This window comes from Silurus aristotelis (assembly GCF_946808225.1).
Source record: "Silurus aristotelis genome assembly, chromosome: 3".
NCBI lineage: Eukaryota > Metazoa > Chordata > Actinopteri > Siluriformes > Siluridae > Silurus > Silurus aristotelis.
The window spans coordinates 6464463-6491097 of NC_139576.1; the positions used below are offsets into that span (position 1 = coordinate 6464463).

The 26635-nt window shown below is 39.9% G+C and overlaps 1 protein-coding gene across 29 annotated transcripts in view; it reads right to left on the reverse strand.

Moving 5' to 3' along the window:
- Positions 1-1074: 1074 nt before the first annotated feature.
- Positions 1075-26635, reverse strand: part of ttn.2 (titin, tandem duplicate 2) — a 179061-nt gene continuing 153500 nt past the window's right edge. For all 29 annotated transcript variants that reach the window (XM_083536168.1, XM_083536178.1, XM_083536167.1 and 26 more), the window contains 33 exons: positions 26281-26577; positions 25580-26167; positions 25192-25494; positions 24515-25099; positions 24065-24361; positions 23666-23968; positions 23216-23521; positions 21338-23104; positions 20946-21239; positions 20498-20776; positions 20105-20404; positions 17950-20016; positions 17561-17863; positions 17154-17459; positions 16783-17073; positions 16388-16687; positions 16002-16307; positions 15599-15901; positions 14410-14691; positions 13739-14332; positions 13352-13642; positions 12951-13250; positions 12569-12871; positions 11933-12235; positions 11254-11838; positions 10839-11144; positions 10443-10742; positions 9757-10332; positions 9345-9650; positions 8663-9256; positions 2894-8542; positions 2504-2785; positions 1075-2392 (listed from right to left, as the gene is read on the reverse strand). In XM_083536168.1, the coding sequence (XP_083392294.1) occupies positions 2094-2392; positions 2504-2785; positions 2894-8542; positions 8663-9256; positions 9345-9650; positions 9757-10332; positions 10443-10742; positions 10839-11144; positions 11254-11838; positions 11933-12235; positions 12569-12871; positions 12951-13250; positions 13352-13642; positions 13739-14332; positions 14410-14691; positions 15599-15901; positions 16002-16307; positions 16388-16687; positions 16783-17073; positions 17154-17459; positions 17561-17863; positions 17950-20016; positions 20105-20404; positions 20498-20776; positions 20946-21239; positions 21338-23104; positions 23216-23521; positions 23666-23968; positions 24065-24361; positions 24515-25099; positions 25192-25494; positions 25580-26167; positions 26281-26577 (20165 nt within the window). In that variant the 3' untranslated portion in view covers positions 1075-2093. The remainder of the gene's footprint in view (positions 2393-2503; positions 2786-2893; positions 8543-8662; positions 9257-9344; positions 9651-9756; positions 10333-10442; positions 10743-10838; positions 11145-11253; positions 11839-11932; positions 12236-12568; positions 12872-12950; positions 13251-13351; positions 13643-13738; positions 14333-14409; positions 14692-15598; positions 15902-16001; positions 16308-16387; positions 16688-16782; positions 17074-17153; positions 17460-17560; positions 17864-17949; positions 20017-20104; positions 20405-20497; positions 20777-20945; positions 21240-21337; positions 23105-23215; positions 23522-23665; positions 23969-24064; positions 24362-24514; positions 25100-25191; positions 25495-25579; positions 26168-26280; positions 26578-26635) is intronic.

Genomic DNA, 26635 nt, shown 5'->3' on the forward strand with positions numbered 1-26635 from the left:
TTTGGACTTTTTTTTGCTATCTTCTTCTTTCAGCTGCTCCCATTAGGGGTCGCCACAAAAGGATCTTCCATCACCATACCCCTCTGTCCTCTACATCTGCCTCTTCCAAACCATCATGTCTTTCTTCACCACATCCATAAACCTCCTACTTCCTCTTTTCCTCCTTCCTGGTGGCTCCATCCTCAGTATTCTTCTACTGATATACCCCATGTCCCTCCTCTGTACATGTCCAAACCATCTCAATCTCACCTCCCTCACCTCGTCTCCAAAACGTCCTACATGCCCTGTCCCTCTAATAAACTTGTTTCTAATCCTGTCCATCCTCGTCACTCCCAATGAAAACCTCAACATCTTCAGCTCTGCTACCTCCAGCTCCACCTCCTGTCTTTTACTCAATGCCACTGTCTCTAATCCATACAACATCTCAGGTCTCACCACAGTCCTGTAAACTTTCCCTTTCATTCTTGCAGATACTCTTCTATCACAAATCACTCCTGCTATCACTCTTCTCCACCCACTCCACCCTGCCTGCACTCTTTTCTTCACTTCTCTTACACACTCTCCATCACTTTGCCCTGTTGACCCCAGGTTCCTAAACTCCTCCACCTTCTCCACCTTTTCTCCCTGCAACCGCACCACTTCACTGCCCTCCCTCTCATTCACACACATGTACTCTCGGTCTTACTCCTACTGACTTTCATAATTTTATTTTGCTATCTGACAGTGTATTAATGTTTAAATACTGTAGACTCTATACAAGTATTGGCTTTGTCTCTCCCACACTCTTGTGTATAAACCTACATTGTTGATACTTTATAAATCATACTGTTGTAGTACAGTGTATTGTTTTAAATACGGGGCCTAGAAATATTTAAAGACCCTTGCAAATGTTGTTGACTGAGTTGTAGCTATATTCTGTAAAATCTACATATCAAATGAAACATTTTGCTATTTGAAAGTAAACAAGGATTATGAATTTTCTTTTCCTGGCTGTTGAACCTACTTGTCTGTTAGGAAAATGTGAATGGGAAAAAAAAAGTAGCCCAAATAAAATAAAAAAATACAACACCATGATTTTTAGTGCTGAAAACATGCTTTATTGAATCAATTATAAGGCTCAAGGAGGTTGCATTTATTAGTAATACTACAATTCTACATAAAATCAAACCAAAATATAGGGCATATAGATCCTTTTTTTAAAGATGTTTCTTTCCACACACACTTTGTGGTCTGCTTGTTTGCCCAGCAACTGTGAAAATGAGTTCTAAAACTAGTACACACACAATGCAACAAAGCAATCCTCCAAGAGAAGGCTCTGCATCTGCAAGGAAGTACAAGATAGACTTTTATTATTGGCCAGGATGATGTTACTGTTGAAAAGTCTATTCAAGCAGTCCCTTAGCAGAAACAGAGCACACTAAACATTTTGGCTCATGAAGTGCAGGCCGCTTGCACTTTGAGCATGTCTTTAAATTGGTGGTATGACATAATCAGTGAACACAAGACCCAGTCATGCTGCTTACATGAGGGTAAATGCACGCAGCATTCAAGGTCTTATGGTCAAGTTATAAATTCATGTGATTATAGTAAATCACATGTACACATACAGTGTGTAGCATTGTCTCGTAAATTGAGTAAAACTTCAACAGGGAGCCTCTCTACCTGTTGAGGCAATCTTAAAGACTTCAACTTTTTGTTGAGGCGCTAAGTTTAGTTCCAGGTTTAACAGGGTATTCGTTCCATGAGAAACTTTCTCCTGATAAACAATTAGTTCCATTTGTTTTAGTTAATATCGTCTTAAATAACAATTCATACATTTCCCATAACCGGTAAATTCGGCTATATACATTATGTACATGTCACAAAAAATTGACCAAAAATCCTAGTCATAATTATCCAAAATGGCACATTTTATAACAACTTTAGACTTTAGTCTAGTTCGGCATAAATTAATGTCACGTTTGATATAAAAATATTTCATATTTACAGGAACGAGTATCCAGGATTTATCAAGTAAATATATATTTTTTTCTCAGTCAATAAATAAAAAGGCAGATAATACGAGAAGGGGGAAGAACGTATCATTAATAGATTTATGGCGATCGAATACTAATGGTGACAGTTGCCATGTCAGATCCATGCTCATTGGAAAGTTTCAGGGTGTACACCCCGGCATCACTAGATTTTACACTAGTGATTATTAGTGTGGTCATGTCTTCTGTAGTCTCAATGTGGAACCTCCCACTCTGTTCTGCAGTCGGAAGTGTTTTTCCACCACGGGACCACTCGATGTGCGGAGAAGGCTCTCCCGAGAACGCACATGTTATGGTCAGAACTTTTCCAGGTTCAATACTGATGTCTTCTGGGAGGGCTTCGATTTTTGGTGCCAAACCTTTTTTATACAAAAAAAGTAAAATATAAAAGGTTTGAAAATGGCATACACATCAGTAGTTTGTATTAGTATTTGTGTAACCACTGACCAAAGTGTCTCTCATTAGTTTACCTTGACCACTAAGCAGAGTGGCTCTGATTGATTCATCAGCTTGCGAGTGACTTGACATCATACTGCTTGAGCTCAAAGCGTACACTGATCCAGAAGTCATGGAGGACATGCTGGACATTGACATTGTTTCAAATTGCATTTCAGCCATGCTGGAACTGCTGAAGGATGTTTCTTGCACTGAGCTCTCCATCTGGATGGATTTTGATGAAAAGCTCTCATGCATACTGCTAAGAGTAGAACTCTCTTTCTTAAACATTTCCAGTCCTGTGTGGGACTTGGATTCTGTAAGAATAGCAACAAATTCTGTTACTGTGTGTATTAGTGCTGTAAAGCATGAGTCAATAAAATCTGTTAGGAAAACACTGAATTATTGCATGAAATTAAGCTTACCTTTAACAGCCATGTGGGCAGACATAAAGCTTGTTATTTTTGTGTAAATAGACTGAAACACTTGACCAACAAGGGAGAATGATGTTTTTGAGATTGCTCCACTCTCTGCTATTATTTCGCAGGAATATTCACCTTGATCCTTCTCGGACAAATCCGATATATAGAGACAGCAAGTGCCACCAGCAGATGTTTCGATCTGATAATGGCTACTCTTACTCAGTCTTCTGCTATCTTTGTACCACACAACCTCTCTTACAGAGCTCTCTGCAACACAGGTCATCTTCACCTTGCCTTCAGAGGCCTCGGCTTTAAGTTGCTGGATGATCTTAAGGGGTGCTTCCTTTGAAGGAGTTGGTGATTTTGCACCTAGTGGGGATTTAACTCTTTTCGGTGGCATTATCGGTTCAGGAGACTTGGCTGTTAGTGGAGATTTTACTCTTTGGGGAGAGCTGGCTGGCTCTGGAGACTTAAGTGGAGGTGGGGATTTCACTCTCGGAGGAGACAATGATGGTTCAGGAGACTTTAGGCCTGTAGGAGATTTAATCCTTAGAGGGGACGTTGTTGCTTCTGAGGGCTTTGCAGGGACAGGTGATTTAACTCTTAGAGCAGCGGTGCCAGGCTCAGGAGACTTGACTCGTAGGGGTGATTTGATACCTTCAGGTGATTTAATTCGTGGTTCAGGGGACTTTACTCCAGTGGGTTCTGGTGTTTTTACCGAAGGCTCTGGAGACTTAATTGATGGCTCTGGAGTCTTAACGGATGGCACTGGAGACTTCACCGATGGCACTTGAGAAGGGACAGGTGGTGTAGGAAGTTTCCTTGAAGGTTCTGCTGATTCTACTGATGTTGGTGATTTCACTGAAAGCTCAGGTGACTTCACTGCTGGCTCAGGAGCTTTAACTGGAGGGGACGGTGCAACAGCCTTCTCTTTGGTTGGTGGTTTGTGGATGGTTAAAGTAAACTTTGCCTCCTGCCTTCCCTGTGAATTTTCTACCACTACTGTGTAGCTGCCTTCATCGGAGTACTCCACAGAAGATATTTCGAATGTAGACTTGTATTGCGTTGTTGTCACATGTACACGATGGGAAGTGACAATAGTATGTTGTCCATGCAACCATGTGACGCTTGGTGCTGGCTCCCCATCTATATCACAGGTAAATCTTGCAGACTCACCCAATGATACTGTTAGAGAGCGTGGTTTGGTGAGTATTTTTGCTGCCAGTGTAGCTTTGACTTTCTTAGCAGTTATGCTTGCTGTAGCTGAGGACTCAACAGATTTTGCTTTGTATTCAGATGAGGTGTGTCGTTCAGAGGAGGCATATGAAGCAGACGACAGGTATTCAGTAGATGCATATCTGATAGGAGATGATGCAAGTCTTTCAGACTCGAATTTTTGAAGCCCAGTAACTTCATGTGTTTCTGTAAACTTTGCCTTGGTTTCCTTGATCTCTATGTGTGTCCTTGATGCAGAAGATGCCCTGATCGATGATGTATGGTAATAATCTGTCTTTAGCACTTCAGGTACAAATGCCGTTGGAACCTCCTCGTCTTTGCGTCTTGAGGAATATGTAGTAAACGCTCCTCCTGATACATCAAGTGTTGCATAGTCGGATGCTTCTCCCTTTACGTTGGTACAGACAGCACGGTATGTGCCACTATCCTCTGCATGGCATTCATTAATTTGGAGGGTTAAGACACCACTCATGTCTGTAAAGTGGTATTTGCTGCTCTCTTGAATCTGTTGTCCATTATGGAACCACTGGATTTCAGCTTCTGGCCTTGATTGGACATTTAATGTGAATTTAGTGTCCTGGCCACACGGTACACGGTGTGAGCGCATTCTAACTGTGATTCGTGGGGCATGGTCAAGGCTAAACGGTTGTTGTGTTACAACTTGATACTTGCGCTCAGATTTCAGAGCAGCTTTTCTTGCCTCATATCTAGACATTATGTCAAATCTGGCAGATCTTTCAAATCGAGAGGAAGATCTTGATGATCGTCTTTCAGGAGATACAGGACTAGGGGAACGTGGTCGTGTTCTCTCAGGAGTGGGTGACCTCCTTTCAACTGCCTCAACTTCATATTCCACTGGCACCCGTGCTGGTCTTATCAGTTCAGAGACAGGACGCATCAATTCAATATATGTTGGAGACAGAGATCTCCTCCTTCTCAAGAAATGGGAAATTGGGGGTGGAGAACCACTTGGTTTTCTTGGTGCGACGGCAAGCTTTGTTTTCTCTGTGTGTTTTACTTCAACTTTGTGCACAATCCTAGGTGAAACACGGCGAAGTGCATGCAGTTCGAAACGAACTGGGCTACCACTTGGAGGAGAGGCAGAGAAGCCAAGTTCAAGCTCTTCCTCAAGCTGTTGCTTTTCTTCATCAATTCTCTTCCTGGTCAGATAGTCTTCCACAGGCTGGAGGAGCTCTTCTTCTGAAAGGTCACCCAGGGAATGCCTCCTCTGTCTGAAGATGTCAGACTCAGGAGAAGGCGAGCGCCTAGCTGGTCTTACCGTTTCCAAATCATCAAGAGAAAGCTTCGGAATACGCCATCGTGGCCTGTACTGATCAGTGATTCTGGGAAGTGGCATGACATAAAACTGTTCCCACCTGGAAAGTCGTATACGTTTTTGTCTCTTCTGCACAACTCTCTCGGTGCGTTCAGAAATTTCGTATTGATCCCGAAGTTTTTTGTACCATTTCATGTCAGATAAAGCCACAAAATGTTTAATATTCATGTCTTCCTCAAGAACAGTTCGATCATGTACACGGGCGTCAGGAATTTCATAAGGCATTCTGATCTTCCTGCTTTCTTCTTTGATTCTCTTAATGTCCTTATCTTCTTTGTCAGAGATATCAAACTCACCCTGCACATTCTTTGTACTCACTGCAGGTTTGTACAGTTCAGCAGCCTCTTTCAGTGCTTCCTGTGCTACAGGATTAAGCATAGTCACTTCTGCTGTTGAGAATTCTTGTGCCATTTTAAGTGTCTTCTTAATTTGGTTTTGTATGTATATCTGCTTATCTGCCTCACTCTTGAATTCCCTCCTAATGTAAGTAAGGCGTTCAACCGTGAGTGTGGCTTGGCAACTTGCTGAACCAGCAGAGTTTGTTGCAGTAACTCTGTAGGTGCCAGAATCTTCAATTAGTGTTTCTCTAATATGGAGAATGTAATAACCGACATCTTCTTGAACAACTTCAACTTGTGGCCTAAATTCAAGAGGCTTGCCATCTTTTTCCCATTTCAGAGTAGGGGCCGGTGTTCCTGAAACTCTCAAATCGAAATGGACACTTTCTCCTTCAACGCAGTCAATGTTTGCTAGAAGGCGTCTGAACATTGGCCTCATTGTGTCCTCTAGAACAGTGTGATGTGCTATCGTTAAGCGTGCATTACAGCTGTCTTCACCAAACTTGTTAATCGCTGCAACAGTATACTCGCCATCATCATCAGGCTCAACATTGTGAATCATTAGCTGATAAAGACCCTTGTCAGATGTAAATGTATATTTTGTTGGATCCGGTTTGATTCTGTGTCCTGATTTCAACCAAGTAACCTTTGGCTCTGGATGAACAGTTATTGTAACACCAAAGCGTACATCCTCTCCAACATATGCTGTACAGTTGTACAGTGGCAGAGTAAACTCGGGTGGCCTTTGCAGAAGTTTGGTTCTGTCAATTCTACGCTTGGGTTTCTTGAGTGAACGTCCCAGGAAGTATTCCCGATAGGATCTTATACTCTCGACAAATAGCTCTGCGTAGGAATTCTCTTCTCTCTCTTCACTGACAACTTTGCATCTGTAGAGTCCATCATCGCTTTCTTCAACATCTTTAACATATATGCTTGCAACACCATTGGCATAGTTGATTTCATACTTATGACTTGCTGTCAGTTTACGAGAGTTAAAGTACCATGTCACCTCTGTGGTCTTGTCATAGTTTTGAATGTAGCACATGAAACGAACATGACCGCCTTCTACAGCAGAGCCATGCATGACAGGACCTGCTCTCACGCCTTGTTCTGGGTGTCCAATTTTCACTCTGCCAATTGAAACATTTCTTTGGTTTCTGTAACCACCGCCATAGGCAACACGAGCTGCTGAAATAACAGTGCTCCACTCCTTCTTGGTTATTGACTGGTAATAGCGTCGGTGTCTTAATGTCTTTATGACTTTAGAACTGATATTTTCTATTTTCATCTTGAGCCAAGGATGTTCCAGAGCCTCAGATGCAGTCATACGATGTTTGCCTTCTTTAATCAGCAGCCTGTCAATGAAGTCCATGCCTTCAAGACTGGTGTATTTGAAGGCTTCACTGTCAAAAATGTACTCAGCATTAGAAATGTGTTCAATCATTTTCTGAGTCGATTCAGCAGCAAAAGGATTGAGGCCACTAAGCAGCACATATGCGAGAACTCCAACGGACCACATGTCGGTAGCAGTGGAAACAAAATCACTATTGTGGACCTCGGGTGCATAATACTCAGGTGCTGTGAATTGAATTCTGATATTTTCTCCAGGTGTCAACAGCCTGGCTTGGCCCATTTCAATGATCTTGATTGTACTGCTCTTTCTTGAAGTGTAGACAATGTTTTCAGGTCTAATGTCAAAATGACCGTAGTTGAGGCTGTGCAGGAACTTCAGAGCCTGGCAAACTTGTCTCAGGTACAGAACGATTTCTCGCTCAGTGAGGTCAAAGCTTGTTCCAAGACGTTCAAAGATATCCATTCCTGATATGAATTCATAGATCAGAACATATTCCTCCAAGCTGTCAAAAGACTCATGAAGATACAATAAGTTCTTGTGCCTTGCAATATTAAGAGTTTCAATCTCTCTTGCAACAAGCTCTCTATCAGCCCCTTTTACCTTGATAAGTTTAGCCATGAAAGTCTTCTTGGAGCTAATTTCAGTACAACGATGAACAACACCAAAGTGTCCGCATCGTGCTAGTTCCTCAGAGATTTTGTATAGAGATGGCACATTCTTAACTTTAGAATGAGGTGCCTCTTCTTTCGTAACTTCTCTTTCTTCATCCACTTCTTCGTCATAGTTTCTAATGGCTAACTTGTCTTCTCTGGCTGTTACAGGTTCAGTTGGCACAGATGGCTCACTCAGACCAAATCTGTTTTCAGCAATAACACGGAACTGATATTTCGTCTTACCAAACAGGCTCATGACTGTATATTGTGGTTCAGATGTCTGGGCAACACGAAGCCACCTATCACCTGATACTGGGCACTTCTCTACTATGTAGCTGATGATTTCACTTCCACCATCATTTGGAGGTGTCCATGTGAGTGTGATGGTATCTCTTCCAATATCACTTACTTTAACATCCTTAGGTGGATCAGGCACATCAGCAACATCAAGTTCAACTGTTTGTTTATCAACACCGAATCTGTTCTTGGCACAAATGATGTAGTAACCAGCATCTTTCTTTTGCACTCCCTTTTGGAACACGAGGGATGTGAAGGATCTTGTTACAATCACTTGATGATATACTGTGTTATTCAGTATTTCTTGTCCCTTCTGCCATGTGATTGCAGGTTCAGGTTTACCACTGATTGGAATCTTGATGGTGACCACCTCACCACGAATAGCATGAACAGCTCCCATGCCTTGTAGATGTAAAGGCAGATGAACCTTGGCAGGAACTAGAAAAGAGAAATAATACATTAATATACTTTAACTACTTGATAGTATTTATCCATATTTAGACGAAGGCCATGACAAATTTTTTTATTGTAAAGACATGAAAACCAGACCAATCATACCTTCAACATCAAGTGTTACAGTTGTAGAGATTGATCCTTCTTGATTGGTGGCTCTAATTTGGTAAACAGCTACATCACACTCATCTGAATTACTGATAGCAAGTTGGTGGTAGCCTCCCTTGAATTCTTGGACCTTGATTTTCTCTCCATCGGGCAAAATTTCTTTGCCATTCTTGTACCATTTTACAATTGGCTTGGGATGTCCAATGACCTTAGTAACAAAGGTTGCATTGGCTTTATATTTGACACACATATCCCTGAGTTCTTCTTTAAAGAAGGGAGCACGAGGAGTCAAGTCTGACTTTGGAATGACAGGTTGTGAAATCTCACTCCATTCACTCTCGCCGCCAATGTTCTCACATTTGACACGGAATTCGTACTCAAAACCTTCAATAAGACCTTTAACTGTAAAGGATGTCTCGCATATTTCTTGAGTTGTCACAGCAATCCATTTGTTCTGTTTCATTTCTCTCTTCTCCAGGTAGTAAGTCTTAATTTTGGCACCTCCATCACTGGATGGTGGTTTCCATGAAACAACACAGGAATCCTCTGTGAATGAGGTTACAACTGGCTGTTGTGGGATTCCAGGTTTTTCTGCAAAACAATGTTGTGGGTATTTAGGTTTGTGTAAAGTTCTTACATACAGCTACAATGGCAGTTGTTTGTCGTCGGTTCCACTTACCATATGGACTCTTGATGATGAGAACAGCAGGAATCTCTAATGACTCACTAATACCATACTGATTTTGGGCAGAAACACGGAAGTAATATCCAGCACTCTCGATTAGATTTGGAACGCGGCATGTGGTTCCTGAGACAGATGATGACACTAGGTTCCATTGCGCTCCCTCTTTTGCTTCACGCTTCTCTACAATATAGTTTGTGATCAGTGAACCACCATCATCCTTAGGTACTTTCCAACTTATAATTACAGAGTTTCTCATGAGCGCGTCAACAATAATTGGCCCTTCAGGAATCATGGGTTTATCTGAAATAAGAGTAAATTGTATTAAACAAACATATACCTCAGAGGTCTAATATCAGTATTGTTCAATAAAAATATACCCATTAGCACAAATGGATTTTTAACTAACCTCGGATTTCAACACGTAACACTGTATCGATTGATCCAAATTTGTTGCTCAATTGCACCTTGTATTTGCCAGCATTTGTTTTGCGCTGAACATTTCTGACAACCAAGTGAGTATAACTCTCTGTGTTTTCGATAATAACATTCTCCGATGGATTTAGAGGTTTCTTGCCATAAAACCACATGATTTGTGGAATTGGACGTCCAATATAGACAACATGGAGACGTAGACTTGTTCCACAGCCTGCGTAATACTTATCCTTTAATGGGAATCCAGGATGTAATTGTGGTGCAGCCTGCAAAAATAGCTTGCCACTGGTTTCAATTTCACCAGCCTCATTGATGGCTCGGCATGTGTACAGGCCTTCATCTTCTTGTTCATCAGTTACAACTGTTAGAGAATGATTTCTGCCATCAGAGCTCATTTTGTATTTACGACTCTGAATCAGTTCTTTTCCATATCTATTCCATTTGATTTCTGGAAGCGGTCTTCCAATAATCTGGCAAGTCATTGTTCCAGATTCTCCCAGTTTAGTGGTAGTATCTTTCATCTCTTCCTTTAGACTTGGTGCTTCTCCAACTGTTAAAAAAAACAAACAAAATAACAAATGAAATAAAAATTAATAACCATTTTATATGCATTACAAATCAACAGTAAAACAATGTGCTTGTTTGATCTTTTTAACTTACCACTCAGTTTGGTTTTGATACCCATGGCAGTTCTACGGGGTCTGCTCAATCCAGTTTCATTTTGAGCAAACACTCTGAACTCGTATTCTGTTGCCTCAATGAGACCTCCCATAGTAAACTGCCTGTCTTTAGAACGCTCCTTGTTGCATTTCTTCCATGCACTTTCACCTGCTTGTCTAAATTCAATCCAGTATCCAAGAATTTCTTTGCCACCATCAAATTCTGGACGTAGCCAGTGAATAGTGATGCAGTCTTTGGTAACTGAGATGATGTCAATATCACCAGGTTGGCTTGGTTTATCTATTAAAGTAAAAAAAAAGATTAAGTGATTAGAACACCAACAAAAGTTTAGTGAATTATTTTTTTTTTTACAAAGTTTTGCTGCGGGTTACTCACCAAATGGATCCTTGCACAAAACTGCTTCAGAAACAGGTCCAGGTTCACTTTGACCAACGTCATTCTGAGCAATCACACGGAACTGATACTCTGCATCCGAGATAAGGCCGGTGAGAGTATACATTGTGGTTGTGATGTGAGTTTTGTTGTGACGCACCCATTTCTCAGTTGACGTCTCTCTTCTTTCAATATAGTATCCAGTGACACGAGAGCCACCATCATCCTTTGGTCTTGACCAAGACAGACCAACAGTGGTTTTTGTGACATCCATAATTTCTGGAGGGAAGGTAGGAGGCTCAGGTGGACCTTTTTAAAAGAACAGAAAAAGCAATATGAATAATCTAGTTTAATAACATAAAATGATGAATAATAAGAAAGATTTCGCTATTGTGAAAAATAAAAAAAAAACACTTACAGAGTGGTGTTTTTGGTATAACTGACTCATCTGATTTCAGAGATCTACTAATTCCAAACTGGTTTTCTGCTGAAACTCTGAAGTGGTATTCAACATTTTCTTTAAGTCCTTTGACCACAAGTGAAGTGTCAACTACTCGAGAGTCCACAGTGTACCATGCTGCCTTTGGTACCTCACGTCTCTCCACAACATAACCAAGAATATCAGAGCCACCATCCTCTGAGGGCGGTCTCCAGCTCACTCTTACAGAACGAGCTTGGATATCATCAAATTCCAGTGGGCCTTCAGGTGGATCCGGGGGTCCAATAACTTTAACCTTGATGTACACTGCTTTCTTTCCACATTTGTTCTCCAACACAAGATCATAGGTTCCAGTGTCATCCCTGTGTGACTCTTTTATCACCAGCTCTGTGCGTTCTTCAGTAGTGGCAATCATAGCTCTATGAGAGATGTCACGGCCTTCCTTTGTCCACTTACAGGTGGGATATGGTTTTCCTTTAATTGGCACAGAGAGCCTGACAGCTCCACCTTGTCTGACAATATAACCCTCCTGGTACTTCGGATCCAGCTCATAACCAGGATATTCTAAAATATGGATGCAGGTTGTTTTAGCGTTGAAAGGATTAGCAAACACATATAGTAGAAACAGAGATTGTTTACAATCTTTTTTTGTTCTTACCAAGCATTTCTGTGACTTTAACTACTCCTGGAATATCAGCTGGTTCTCCAGGTCCACCAGCATTGCATGCCATCACACGGAACCTATACTCGGCACCTTGGGGCATATGTGTCAGGGTATATTCACAAATCTTTGTTGGAGTTGTGTTGCATTTGGTCCATTCAATCTGGTCAACCTTCTGCATCTCTACTAGGTAACCAGTGATAATGGCACCTCCCTCTTCCTCTGGTGGAGACCATGCCAGGGACACAGAGGTCCTGGTTGTATCTGTGACCCTCGGGTTCAAAGGTATGCCTGGAGGTACTGTATGAGAAGAAATAGTAAATGTATATAAATACATTAAACATGTACATAATACATTATATACTTATAAAATTTATTTATTATTAATATTTTTTTAAGAAATATGGTCAAACAGAAATGCATGCTGCATTGATTGCACATTCATAAAATGTATGCTGTTAACGCATATATATATATATATATATATATATATATATATATATATATATATATATATATATATATATATATATATATATTCAAATAAATAACATTTTTTATAAATTTTTTTTTTTTTCCTTCAAATAAACTAATACTATATATATATATATATGAATGTTTCTTTGCACATACCGATAGGATCCATTGCAATCACTGGTTTTGAGACCAGACTTGGTTTGCCATTGCCCCTGGAGTTCAAAGCTGTCACTCTGTACTCATATTCAAGACCTTCAATTAGACCGGTTGATCTGTATCTGGTCATCGTCACTGGATTCTTATTGATGCGCACCCATCTGTCAGATCTAGTTTCTTTACGCTCAATGATGTAGCCGGCCACTGAGGAACCACCATCATCTTCTGGTGGTTTCCAAGTGATTGTCATACCGTCATGGGACACATCAAATATTTCAGGTATGCTTGGCGCACCAGGAACAGCTGTTAAAAGGAAAGATTATAATTAATCTGTTTAGGTTTGTGTGTATGTGTGTGAGGGTGTATTCTGGGATTAACTTACTCTTGACACTCTTGCATTCAACAACTTCAGACTGAAGGAATGATCCGATGCCAAAACGGTTTGTTGCAGCCACACGGAACACATATTCTGTTCCCTCAGAAAGTCTAGTAAATTTGAATGTGGGTCTTGTGACAGATTCAGAAATCGGCAGCCAACCAGGGCGATGAGCATCTCGTTGTTCAACAACATAGCCACTGATATTGGCACCTCCATCCTTCACTGGTGGCTCCCAGCTGCATGTTACAGATGTGGCATCAATCGCATCAATTCGCATAGGTCCAACTGGAATGCCGGGTTTATCTGCAAATAAGGTGCATTGAGTTTCTGTGAGTTATGCTGGAAAAGCTGTAAATCCTTAACAAAAGGCACAATTTAGGATGAGGCAAAAATATCTTTCTTACCAAGAATGATGACTTTGATGATTTCTGTAGCGACTCCTGTGATATTCTTTACTTCAAGAGTATAGTCCCCGGTATCATTAAGGGTAGTTTCACGAACCATAAGATGTGTATACTTTGCAGTTGTCTCAATTTTAATACGGTCCAGTGTGTCTTTCATTTTACTTCCACTAAAGAACCATGAGCACGTTGGTGCAGGTCTTCCAGTGATGGGAATGTTGAGCACAATTGGCTTGCCAGCGTGCACATTTACAATCTTTTGAGGTATGCTAGTCAGATCAATCCTTGGCATAACTGGAAAATAAATTCAGTCATAATTATATAATTATATCATGTATAATGTTTCATTGTTGCTTAGCTCTATTTAAATACAAGTGAATTATAGCATACCTCTTTGTTCTTGAATAGTAACAGGTGACACCAAGTCTCTGGGTTCACTGACTCCTCTGTTGTTTTCAGCCTTAATTCTGAATAAGTATTGCTCATTCTCATTCAGAGAATCTATGGTGTGCTGAAACACTGATGATCTCACGCTAGCAACGTTCATCCATCGGTCAGATCCTTTCTTACAGGCTTCGATAACGTAACCAGTAAGTCTGCTGCCACCATCGTAAAGTGGTTTCTCCCATCCAAGAATGACTGTAGATTTTGTAACGTCGATGACTTGCAAATCTTGGGGAATCGATGGCACTTCGCATACAAGCACAGACTCGGTTGTTTCACAAGGTTCTCCAATACCATATATGTTTTCGGGAAGTACTCTGAAGAAGTATCGTGTTCCTTCTTCCAAATCGGTGATTCTGTACAATGTCTTCTTGCATTCTATTGTCACTGTTTTGTAAGATTTCATTGATGCTTCACGTTTTTCAATAATGTAGTTGCTGATAGGAGCCCCTCCGTCGATAGTAGGGACATCCCATGTAATGACAACCGATTCTTTGGTGTAATCCTTGACCTTGACTGTAGCACAAGGACCAGGGGAATCTGGAATTGAAAGAACATTTTGTAAATATAAATAACTCAACAAAAACAAAAAAAAACCTTTTTTTTTTTTTTCTTACCATATATCTTGACAAGAATAGTAATTATCTTCTTGCCAGATGGATTTTCAGCCTCAATTGTGTATTTTCCAGCATCATAACGGTGCACCTTCTCAACTATTAAAGTTGTAGTATTCTCTGTTGTGTCAATGAAGCCCCGTGAGTGAAGGTCTATTCCAGTCTTCCTCCATGTAACAACTGGCAGTGGTCTTCCAAGTATTGTTGCATTCAGACGTAAAGTGCTGCCAGCTCTCAGGCAAACAGTTTTCCTCAGGTCTTCGGGTAATTCAATATCAGGAATTTCTGAGAAGTTTTGAATATCAAGTAAAGATTAGTTCCTGCAAAATAGGCTTATTGTAAAGAATAAATAACTGAATATTATTTGTGGGCATTTATCAGAGTTTATTACTTAATTATGTGAGTTAAATCCAAGCAAGAAAGGATTATGCATATTCTAAAGACCTGCTTAATTTAATTGTCTAAGTAAATTGTCCACATAATTTACAATGTTTTTTTAGTAATTGGTAGACCACCTCCTAAAATCTAAAAAAAAAAATCGAAAATAATTTCTTAGTAAGGTAGTTTCACCAAAATATATTTGTGAGCAAAACCCAATGTCAAGACACTAAATCAAGACAAATTTTTTAAATAAATAAATAAATAAATAAATAAATAAAACACTTTTTTTGGTAATTAGTTGTGCAAATTGTGTGTAATAAAAGGGTAAAGAATAATCTAACAAAACATAGCATTCCGTTGCTACATTTTTAGCTAATTTGAACTTGTAATTATTCATTAAACAACCTTGAGGCTAATCCAATTACTTTAAAGGGACATTACAAATAAATATTTAAAATGATTATAAAAGTAATACTTTGTGTAAATTAATACATTGTATAATACTTTTGTGTATTCAAATATCACTGACATTGATTTTTACATGTATTATTAATGTGATTATAATTCAGGTATATAAGCTGTTATACACTGATCGACAGACTTGATACTACTTCTTGTTTAATCCGACATTACACAAGAAAACTCTGATGCCAAAATTGCATTTAAATGGAGCCACTTTTACTCAAACTCCACCCCAGGTTCATAACTCTCCCGTGTCTTCTAATATACAGAATACACAACTTGAGTATAAACACAGTCTTTATAGCTTCCCAATAAAAAGATGAATTATGAAAGGCCTGAAAAAACTTACCAACTCTTTCTATGGGTGCAGTCTCCACACTGCCTTCACTGAACTCTCCAGTGCCCATTGCATTCACTGCAGCAACTCTGAACCTGTACTTTTTGTTGCTTGTTAAACCAACTGCAGTATATTCATTACTAGTCAGGATCTTCTGGGTGGCTCTATACCACTGTACATTTCCCTCTTCTAGAATCTCAACAACATAGCCAGTGACATCTGAACCACCATCATACATAGGTCTGGTCCATGTCATAGTGATGGTGTGTTTGGTAGTATCTACTATACGAGGAGTTGATGGAGTAGCTGGGGTATCTGTAGCAAATAAAATACAGTTATGCCACCATTAAAATACAGTTTAATAATGCAATATACATGGAATCATGATGTGGTTAGGCGAACAAAAATTACTTACACGTTGGATCTCTGCAAAGAGTATATTCAGAGGCTTCACTTGGTAAGCCTGTGCCAGCAGAATTGACAGCTGTAACGCGGAATTGGTATTCACTTCCCTCTAATAGACCTGTTATTTTCAGTCTTGTGTCATAGATAGTGTATGTCTTGTTTACTCTGGTCCATCTCAAACTGCTCGCTTCACGTTTATCCACAATGTAATTGTTTATTTCACTACCGCCATCATTCTCTGGCTTCAGCCACTCAATAATGACATGTTGCTTGCCGACAGCTGTAATTTCTGGTGCTCCAGGAGCTGTTGGAACAGCTGTAATACACAAATACAATTTTAATAATGTCTGCTTTTCTGAAACTCAGCAAATCTGTGTAATTTTTCAAAGGACTTACTATATGCATTTCTTGCAATAATTGGTTCAGACTCCAGCGGTACACCAGCTCCGTATTTGTTAACAGCTCTCACACGGAATACGTATTCATTGTTCTTGATTAGTTTTGTACTGACACAAGAAAGGGTCTTGCATTCAGTTTCCATGACAACCCAGTTGAGTCTACTGGTCTCACGTCTGTCAACGATGTAGTGTGTGACAGAAGCTCCCCCATCCTCGGAAGGCATCTTCCAAGAAACTGTGCATTTTTCTTCTGTGACCCTGCTGATCATGATTTTATCATCTGGAGGACCAGGGGTATCTGGTATGGAAAAAATAGTATGTTTCACAATATCAGCCAGATATGTAATATTTTGATTTAACTAAGATAGAATTCAATGATGTTTGATGACTTACCAAGAACCTTAACAATGACAGCTGCAGTTTTGGTTCCACTGGCATTCTTAACACTCAATATATACTTTCCAGTATCATTCCTGTTACATGATTTGATGATTGCCATAGCTCTTGTGCTGGTGTATGTCAGTGAGTATTTATCACCCAGCTCCAACTCCTTATCACCCTTGCACCAGCATACTTTGGGTTCAGGTTTACCACCTATTGCAGCATCAAGAACCAGGTCTGATCCAGCCCTAATAGTTACTGTCTCACCGACAAGTTTGCTGTCTAACTCAGCCTTTGGTGGTGCTGAAATAAATTAATAATGAATGTTATAATAATCTTAATTTGACATATACAGCTAAATATTAATCAGGAACTTATCTTACTGTATTCATCTTTGCATGTGATAGGGCCAGTTGATTCTGATGGCATACTGTGGACTCCTGCACAATTCTTAGCAATGACACGGAATTCATAAACTGCTCCCTCTTCAAGAGATGTTACAGTGAAGGAATTGTCTGTGATGGTAGTATAGTTGCACTTCAGCCAACGAGTTTCATCATCGTCAGTGGACGACTTGCGTTCAACTACATAACCCACAAGTTTGCTGCCACCATCATTAAATGGTACAGACCATTTAATAGACACTGAAGATCTTGTAATGTCATATACTTCTGGTTTGCCAGGTGGATCTAAAAGGAAAAAGATGATCACTCAGTAATTTCTATGTCACTAACAAACAGCATTTATAAACTATTTTAAATAGTAATAATAATAAAAAAATTCATCTTACCAACTGGATTCAAAGCTAGCACTGGTCTTGAAGCTTCACTAGCTTTGCTTAGACCAGCAATATTCATGGCGTATACACGGAACTGATATTCAAGGCCTTCAATTAGATTAGAGACCTTATAATGACACTCAATGCATGGGATTTTATTTTCCCGTGTCCATAAAATAGTGTTGCGCTCCTTTTTCTCAATCCAATATCCAGTCACCTTGCTTCCGCCATCATGATATGAGACATCCCATTTGATGGAAATGGCATTAGCAGACACTAACACCACATCTGGACGTGTAGGTGGGCTTGGTGGTACTGGAAGATGGAACAATATAGTTATAGTTTGCAGAATACATAATAAACATCAACAGAAGCAATCAACAAAAGTTAATTGTACTTACTGAATGGATGTTCTGCCACAATAGCTTGAGACTCAATTGGTTTGCTAACACCAAACTTGTTCTCTGCACTGACACGGAAGGTGTACTCCATGTATTTTGTCAGATGGGTGACTTTAATGGTTGGTCGTTTTACGCTTGAGTTCACAACCTGCCATGAAGTTTGACCAGATTCCCGTTTCTCAACTATATAGTTAGTTATATCTGATCCACCATCATCTGTAGGCTCAGCCCATGCCAACACACATGATTCTGACGTGATTCCTGTGATTTCTACTGGACCAGTGGGTGGGCTTGGTCTACCAAAGACAATTACAGTAATGCTGAATGTCTTTGACCCAGCTGCATTCTCCAGAGTAAGGTAGTATTTTCCACTGTCCCCTCTCTTGGCATCTTTAACCAGTAGGGTCGTTTTCACATTTGAAGTCTTGATAGAGACTCTTTCGGTTTCTTTAAGTTTCATCTCCTCAAGTTTCCAGGACACTTTTGGAGCGGGTCTGCCACTAATGGGAATATCAATGGTAAAGGAATTGCCAGTCTTACAGGTGATTAGCTGTTTGCTGATGCCACTTATGTCTGCAGTTGGCTCGATACGAGGTTCTTTAATGATAACAGAGGTAAGTGCATCTCTTGGATAACTGACTCCAGTATCATTTTGTGCTTTGACACGGAATTCATACTCTGTGTTCTCAATCAAGCCCTCCAAGACCATCTTCAAAGATTTTGTTTGACCACCAACAACCCAGCGATCTGAGCCTTTCTTTCTGGTCTCAACAATGTATCCTGTGATGCGGCTTCCACCATCATGCTCAGGTTTCATCCATGCCAAGGTGGCTGTTGAAGATGTAGTGTCAATAATGTCCAACCTCTTAGGCGGTGCAGGTTCCTCTGTGGCAATAATAGGTTCGGACATTTCATAAGGTTCGCCGATACCATACTGATTTTCTGCTGTGACCCTGAAGCAGTATGCTACACCAGCTTCAAGACTGGTCACTCTGAGAATTTGTCGTGTACACTTTGGACTGACCTCTTGCCAGCTCAGGCGACTTGCCTCGCGTTTTTCAATAATATAATGATGAACACGAGCACCACCATCGTTCAATGGCGCATCCCACATTAGAGTCAAAGCTCCTCTTGTCACATCCTTGAATGATATAGGACCTGGTGGCCCAGGTGTGTCTAACACTTTTACTGTTAATGTAATGGCTTTGCGACCACTATTGTTTTCAAGAGAAAGTGTGTATTTTCCAGCATCATATCTGGTACAGTTTTCAATTGTTAATGTGCTGAAAGTGTCAGTAGTATGAATGTCCACCATCACTCCAAGCTCTTCATCTGCTTTTGTCCATGTAGCCAGGGGTGTAGGTTTTCCACAAAAAGGCACATGAAGCGAAACTGTTCCTCCACTTTTCACAATGTGCGTCTGTTTGAAATCCGCTTCAATCTCAATTTCTGGTGATGTCAGTCTGTCAACTGTCTGCACTGCATTTGGAATTTCAGAAGCTTCTCCCTTTCCAGCACCATTAACAGCACATACACGGAATTTATACTCTTCACCTGGTTCCAAATCTGTAACTGTGTATGAGGTATGTATACAAGTCTGGTTGTTGACTCTGTGCCACTCTTCAAGGCTTGCTTTGCACATATCAATGATGTAACCAATGATATCTAGACCACCATCAAAGATTGGTTTGGTCCATTCCAGGGTCACAGAGGTCTTTGTTGAGTCAATGACCTTTACCACTGTTGGTGCACTAGGTGCACTTGTAGGTTCTCTGCACTTAAAGAGTCTTGAGACTCCACTTGGTGGACCTACACCAGCCCCATTTTCAGCCATAACACGGAATTCATACTCATTTCCTTCCGTCAAGTTTGTAACTCTGTGTCTGAGCTCTGTGATTGGTCTCTTTGCTGAAACTTTCACCCATTGCAAACTCTTCTTTTCTCTTCTTTCAAGGATATAATGTTTAATTTCATTGCCACCATCAAGTCTTGGTCTTGTCCAGCAGAGTGTTAGACTGTTTCCTGTCACATGAGTGCAGTCGGGTGTTCCTGGAGCATCAGGTACAGCTGTAAAATATTAAAAACAACAATTGAGTTTATAATTCTGCTGAAATATTTTTGGACATTGTTAAAACAAAGGATAGAGGTGACTTACTGTACTGCATTTTGGCAACAAATGGATCTGATTCGAGTGGTTTGCCAACACCGAAAATGTTGACAGCAGAAACACGGAACTGATACTCATTGCCTTTGATCAACTTGGTGGCATTGAAAGAACAGGCTTCGCACTTAGATGCAACAAGTGCCCAAGAAATACGAGAAGTCTCGCGCTTCTCAATCACATAGTGAGTGATGGCTGCACAGCCATCATTGTCTGGTGGACTCCACCAAAGAGTTGCCTTCTCAGCTGAGATATTTGTGAAGCGAAGTGGGCCCTCAGGTGGTCCAGGAGTATCTGAATCAAACACAGATTGTTATAATTCAAATTATTTACATTTAAATCTACTTACATTATATATATATATATATATAATTTTTTTTTACAAACCTTGTACTCTGACGAGAACATCCTCTTTTGTTGTTCCAGAGCTGTTTTTCGCTTCAACAGTATAGATTCCACGGTCACTACGATTAGCATCTCTAATGAACAGTGAGCTTGATCCAATTATGGTTGTGATGTCAACAAGCATTTTGTCAAGCTGTTTTCCATCCTTATACCATGTGACCTGAGGCACAGGCCGGCCACCAATAGTACAACTAAGTTTTATGTTTTCTCCAGCTTTGATTGTTAGAGTCTTTTCAGCAGCAAAATGAATCTCAGGAATTACTGAAAAATAATGCCAGATGTTACAGTGTTATTTTAAGTCTATTGCAAAACACATTGATATTAGAACCACAGCTTTAAAGGCTCTTTTCTAAATAATAAAATGTAATGTAATAGTTTACTCCAATACTTTTGGAGCCTACATTTCTTGCCCGGTAAAAGATATACATACCACTTTCATCCTTTGTCATGATGTAGCCAGATGACTGTGATGGTGGACTGACTGTTCCAATAGCATTTCTAGCAATTACTCTAAATTCGACGCGGTCACCACATGCAAGTCCTGTCACTGTAAACTGGCATTCACTAATATCAATAAAATTGCATCTCAGCCAGCGTCCTCGTCCTTGGCGCCTCTCAACACTGTATGCTACAATCCTACTTCCTCCATCACGCTTAGGTGCCTCCCACTGAAGCGTGACAGAATCTCTTGTAACATCAATGCAGTTAGGTGTGCCAGGAGGATCTAAAAGGAGATGAAATACATAAGATATTGTTAATTAAGGTTGACCTAACCTCATCTGTTCATGTACATTGATTGTGAACATGAGACACAAGACTCACCAACAGGAGAAATAGCAAGTTTGTGCTTGCTCTGCTCACTGACCAGACTCATGCCAGCATTATTCTGAGCATACACTCTGAATGAATATTCCAGACCTTCAATCAGACCAATAGCCCTGTACTCTCTTCCAGAGATTACACTGGAATTGACTTTCATCCACAGAAGGCTGTTTCTGTCTTTTTTCTCAAGATGGTATCCAGTAATAGGAGCACCGCCATCAAAGCTGGGTGCATCCCATGAAACAGTCATGCCATCACTTGTAACATTAAACACAACAGGTTTTCCAGGTGGACCTGGTGGCTTATACTGGTGTTCAGCAACAACGGCGACCGAGTTAAGAGGCTCACTTACTCCATATTTGTTTTCTGCACGCACCCTGAATAGGTATTCAGTGCCATTAACCAGATTGGGTATCTTGAATGTGGTTCTGACAACACTTGAACAAACAATTTTCCAAGCCGCTTGAGAAGTTTCCTTCTTTTCCACGCTGTAGCAGGTGATTTCTCCACCACCATCTTCCTGTGGCTCATTCCATGAGATAACAATGCTCTGTGCTTTGACTTCATCAAACCGAATAGGGCCTACCGGTACAGAGGGAGGACCAAGAGTGATGACCTTAATGTCAAATAAGTTCTTGACAAGCCTGTTATCAAGGACCAGAGTGTATTTTCCTGCATTCTCCTTTCTTGCAGTTCTTACAATTAGACTTGCTTTATTCTCAGTTTGTCTGAAGCGAACCTGTTCACTTTCCTTCAACGGAACATCATCTTTCATCCACTGAACTGCAGGCTTTGGTTTACCCTTGAATGGCAATTCAATGTTCACATTTTGTCCAATTCTGACACTTAATTCACCATGTGGATAATCAATAAGGTTGGCTTCAGGTGGAATTAAGAACTCCTTCACGGTAATGGGTCCAATTTGAGCAAAGTCACTGCGACCCTTCTCATTTTTGGCATACACTCTAAAGAAAAACTCAGAGAGTTCTTGAAGATTTGTTACTTCAAACTTGCAACATTTGCATGTACCAGCAGGGCTCCAATTCACAGCATCATCATCTTTCTTTTCGATGATGTACTCAAAAATATGACTGCCACCATCATGATCAGGCTTTGTCCATGCCAAAGTAACAGATGTGTTAGTCGAGTCAACCAAAACAAGGTTCTTTACAGGACCAGGGGTCTCAGTGGCTCTAACAGGTTCTGTGGTCTCACAAGTATCACCAATGCCATTTTCATTTTCAGCAGACACACGGAAGAAATAGGCAATCTCTTCTGACAGGCCGTCAACCTTGCATGATGTGTTGGTACATTCTGTTGTAATTATGGAGTAAGCCTTGAGTTTGGCATCCTTCTTCTCAACGATGTAGTTTGTAATTGGAGATCCACCATCAATCATAGGAGGATCCCAGCTCAGAGTGAGTTTACCACGTGTAACATTTTTCACCACCAGCTTACTACAAGCTGATGGGGAGTCTAATACCCTCAAAGAGATTGTAATGTTCTTTGGTTCACCAACTCCATTTTCAATCTCAAGGAGATATTTGCCTGAATCATCCCGAGTGACCTTTGGAATGATGAGTGTTGTTGAATACTCTGTATTATTAATTGTGTATTTTGCATCTGACCCAATATTCCTATCTCCTCTACGCCATGTGACATTCGGTGCAGGTCTGCCTTTCAGAGGAATCATAATTTCCACATCTCTGCCTGCCTTTGCTGTATATTGAGTTGACATTGAAATATCAAGGTCCACATCAGCTTCCTCTGTTGGGATTCAAGAGACATTGATCACTGATTAGATTTAAATCAACCAAGCATGTAAATACTTAATAAAATGTAGTTTTTGAATAGGAACATTTAGGTAAAAACACAAACCCAAAATATCTTTAGCTTGTATTGGCTGAATCATTTCAATTGGGCGTCCAGTTCCAGCACAGTTAACAGCAGAGATACGGAAGTAATAATATGATCCAGGTTTCAAATGGGACACCACGTACTCAGTGGTTCTGACTTCACCCTTGGAGCTAATAGTAACCCACTCTTTTTCCTCAACTTCCATTTGCTCAACTATGTAGCAAGTGATTTCACTGCCACCATCGTACACAGGTTTTACCCATCCAAGTGTAATTGAAGTCTTGGTTGAATCAACAACTTTAAGTTTTGTTGGCTCACTTGGTGGATCTGAAAATGTATTAAGATATATTGTGTAAGCATTTTTGTATAAAACATTTTTTGCAAAACAACATTACAATGTTCTATTGGTAATAGGTATATTTTCCACAAAATTTGAGAGCATCATAAATAACAAATAAAAAAAAATCTTACCAATGGGATCAGATGCTTTGTAGAAGATGGATGCATCAGAGTATCGACCTGCACCAGCTTTATTAATTGCACAAACACGATACTGATACTCATTTCCTTCGGTAAGATTGCTGACCTTTTGCCTAGTATCACGTATTGTATCTTTAATGACCTTGAACCACTGTAGGCTTTTCTTTTCCCGTTTCTCCAGATAATATCCATCAATATCACTGCCACCATCTAGACTTGGTCTTTCCCATGTAACAGTCATTGTTGATTTAGTAATCATGGTGACCTGTGGTTTGGAAGGTTGGCTGGGAGGTACTGTGTAAAACAAAACAGTAAGAGTGGGTTTGCTTTATATATGAGCCAAAAGTATCAAAACATTAAGCGTTTATATAAAAGGAAAAAAAAAATTACCAAATGAGTTCTGTGCAATGACAGGTTCAGATTCTAATGGATCTCCAATTCCATATTTATTCACGCCACGAACACGGAAGATGTATTCATTTCCTTTGATCAGCCTTGAAACAGAGACAATGCAATCCTCCAATTTCTCAGATATTATTGACCACATGATTCTGCTACTTTCACGTTTTTCCACAATGTAATGGGTAACCATTGCACCACCCTCATCAGCTGGAGGATCCCACATGAGGGTTATAGTATCTTGTGTGATCTTCTTGAATTGAATTTCTCCTGCAGGCCCAGGTTTGTCTAATATAGAAACAATAAAATTATTATAATGAAAAAAATATATAATATAGCATACATTGAATAATATAGTAATTATATATATATATATATATATATATATATATATATATATATATATATATATATATATATATATATATATATATCACATACCTTGAATAAGCAAGCGGATAGCAGCGTATGCTGAGCCCAAAGAGTTCTTGATCTTAAGTTCATATGTTCCACTGTTTATACGTGTAGCCTCTTTTATTGAGATGCAGACAGAATCTGTGGTATTGGACATCACTACCTGAGGTCCAGACTCCAGGTCTTTTCCATCTTTGTACCATTCAATTGTTGGCTGTGGTTTGGCAATAATGCCAATTTTAAGCTCAATGGATGCTCCTGCTCTGTATTTTACAATATCAAGGTATTCCTGAGGAAGCTCAATTTTAGGAGCACCAAAAGTATCCACACATGTTACTGGCCCCACAGTAACTGAAGGGTTACTGACAGAGCCAATTGCATTCTGGGCTAAGACTCTAAATTCATAAGATTCATCTTGTATGAGGCCTGATACAGTAAACTTGGTGTCAGAAATCTTAAATAGATTAGTTTTGAACCATTTGCCTTTTGGACAGTCTTTCTTCTCAATTATGTATCCTGTCACTTTGCTTCCACCATCATAGGCAGGTTTGTTCCATTCAAGGCTTATTGAATTCTTTGTGATATCAGTGACACGAACATCAGTTGGTGGTTCTGGAAAAGAGTAGCATAATTTAAATCAGAATTACCAGTAAGCAGACTTGAAATGTTTACCCTAAGCAGTTCATATTTTAGAATAGACTTACCACAAGCATCAATTGCCAAAACAGCATCTGAAATGTTGCTGATAGGACCAATACCAGCAGCATTTTCTGCCTCTACCTTGAACTCGTAGATAAGGCCTGGATTGATGTCTGTTACTTTGAAATGTGTGGCTCGAATAACAGTTTTGTTGACCTTCTTCCACAAAATACTGTTTTTGTCTTTCATATGTAGGTGGTATCCAAATATATGGCTTCCTCCATCAGAAGAAGGTACTTTCCAGTTGACAGTGATACTTTCTTTGGTAACAACAGATACCCATGGTGTTGAAGGTGCCTCCGGAATTTCTGTAACAGTGAAAAAAATGGTGTTGATATTTTCATTTAGTCAAATATAAATGAATTCTACTAGATCAAAAGTTATGCTACTTACTGTATGGCAGATTAACTGTGACAGTTGGAGAATCGAGGTGTTCACTGATGCCAAAGCGATTTTCAGCCCTGATTCTGAACTGATACTCAACTCCAGTATTTAATTTCAGAATCTTAATTGTGCATCTTGCGACTGCAGATGAAACCTCAACCCAGTTGGCTGTTGTCGTTTCACGTTTTAGAACAATATAGTTGGTTATTGGGCTGCCACCATCATATGCAGATGGAAGCCATTTCAGACTTACACTGTCCTCTGTGATATCGCACATCTCAACTGGACCAATAGGTTGACTTGGTCTGTCTAAGACAACAATATTGATAAAGGACTTGGTGGTTCCACTTGAGTTTGAGGCTGTAATGTCATATCTGCCTGCATCATTGGCAACACTGTCACGCAGGGTGATGATAAGACAGTCAGGTGTTACTTCTGAATTGAACCTAATGGTTGATTTCAGAATCTGATCATCCTTTGAAAGCGATACTTTTGGTGAAGGTTTACCAGCAAGTGGGATCTCTACTTTAAGATTAGAGCCTGCCTTTACATAGACAGTATTGTGTAGAAAGTCCTTCATGTTAATTTCAGGTGCCTCTGTTGATAGCAGACAGCAAAATGATTGTGTTACTTCTCATGATGAACTGCCATATTGTCAAAATGTAAAACTATAATCAACATTTTAATTAAAAACAAGTCAAATTACTTACCAAGTTGATTTTTAACAAGGACAGGTAGAACCATATCTTTAGGGTCACTTAGTCCAGCATGATTTTCAGCCCGGACTCTAAAATAATATTCACCATTCTCTCTTAACCCATAGACAACAAAGTGAGTTGATTTGGTGACACCACATTTTATCCACTTCTGTTGTCCTTTCTCCAAAGCATCCACCTGGTAATTTGTAATTCTGCTTCCTCCATCGTGCTCGGGTTTACTCCAAGCTAGTGAGACAGAGTCTTTTGTAACCTCGGTTACTCCAAGTTTTGCTGGTGGACTTGGTTTTTCTGAAACAAAGGTTTATGCAAGAGTTACTTACAGTACATCAGAGTTAACTATATAATT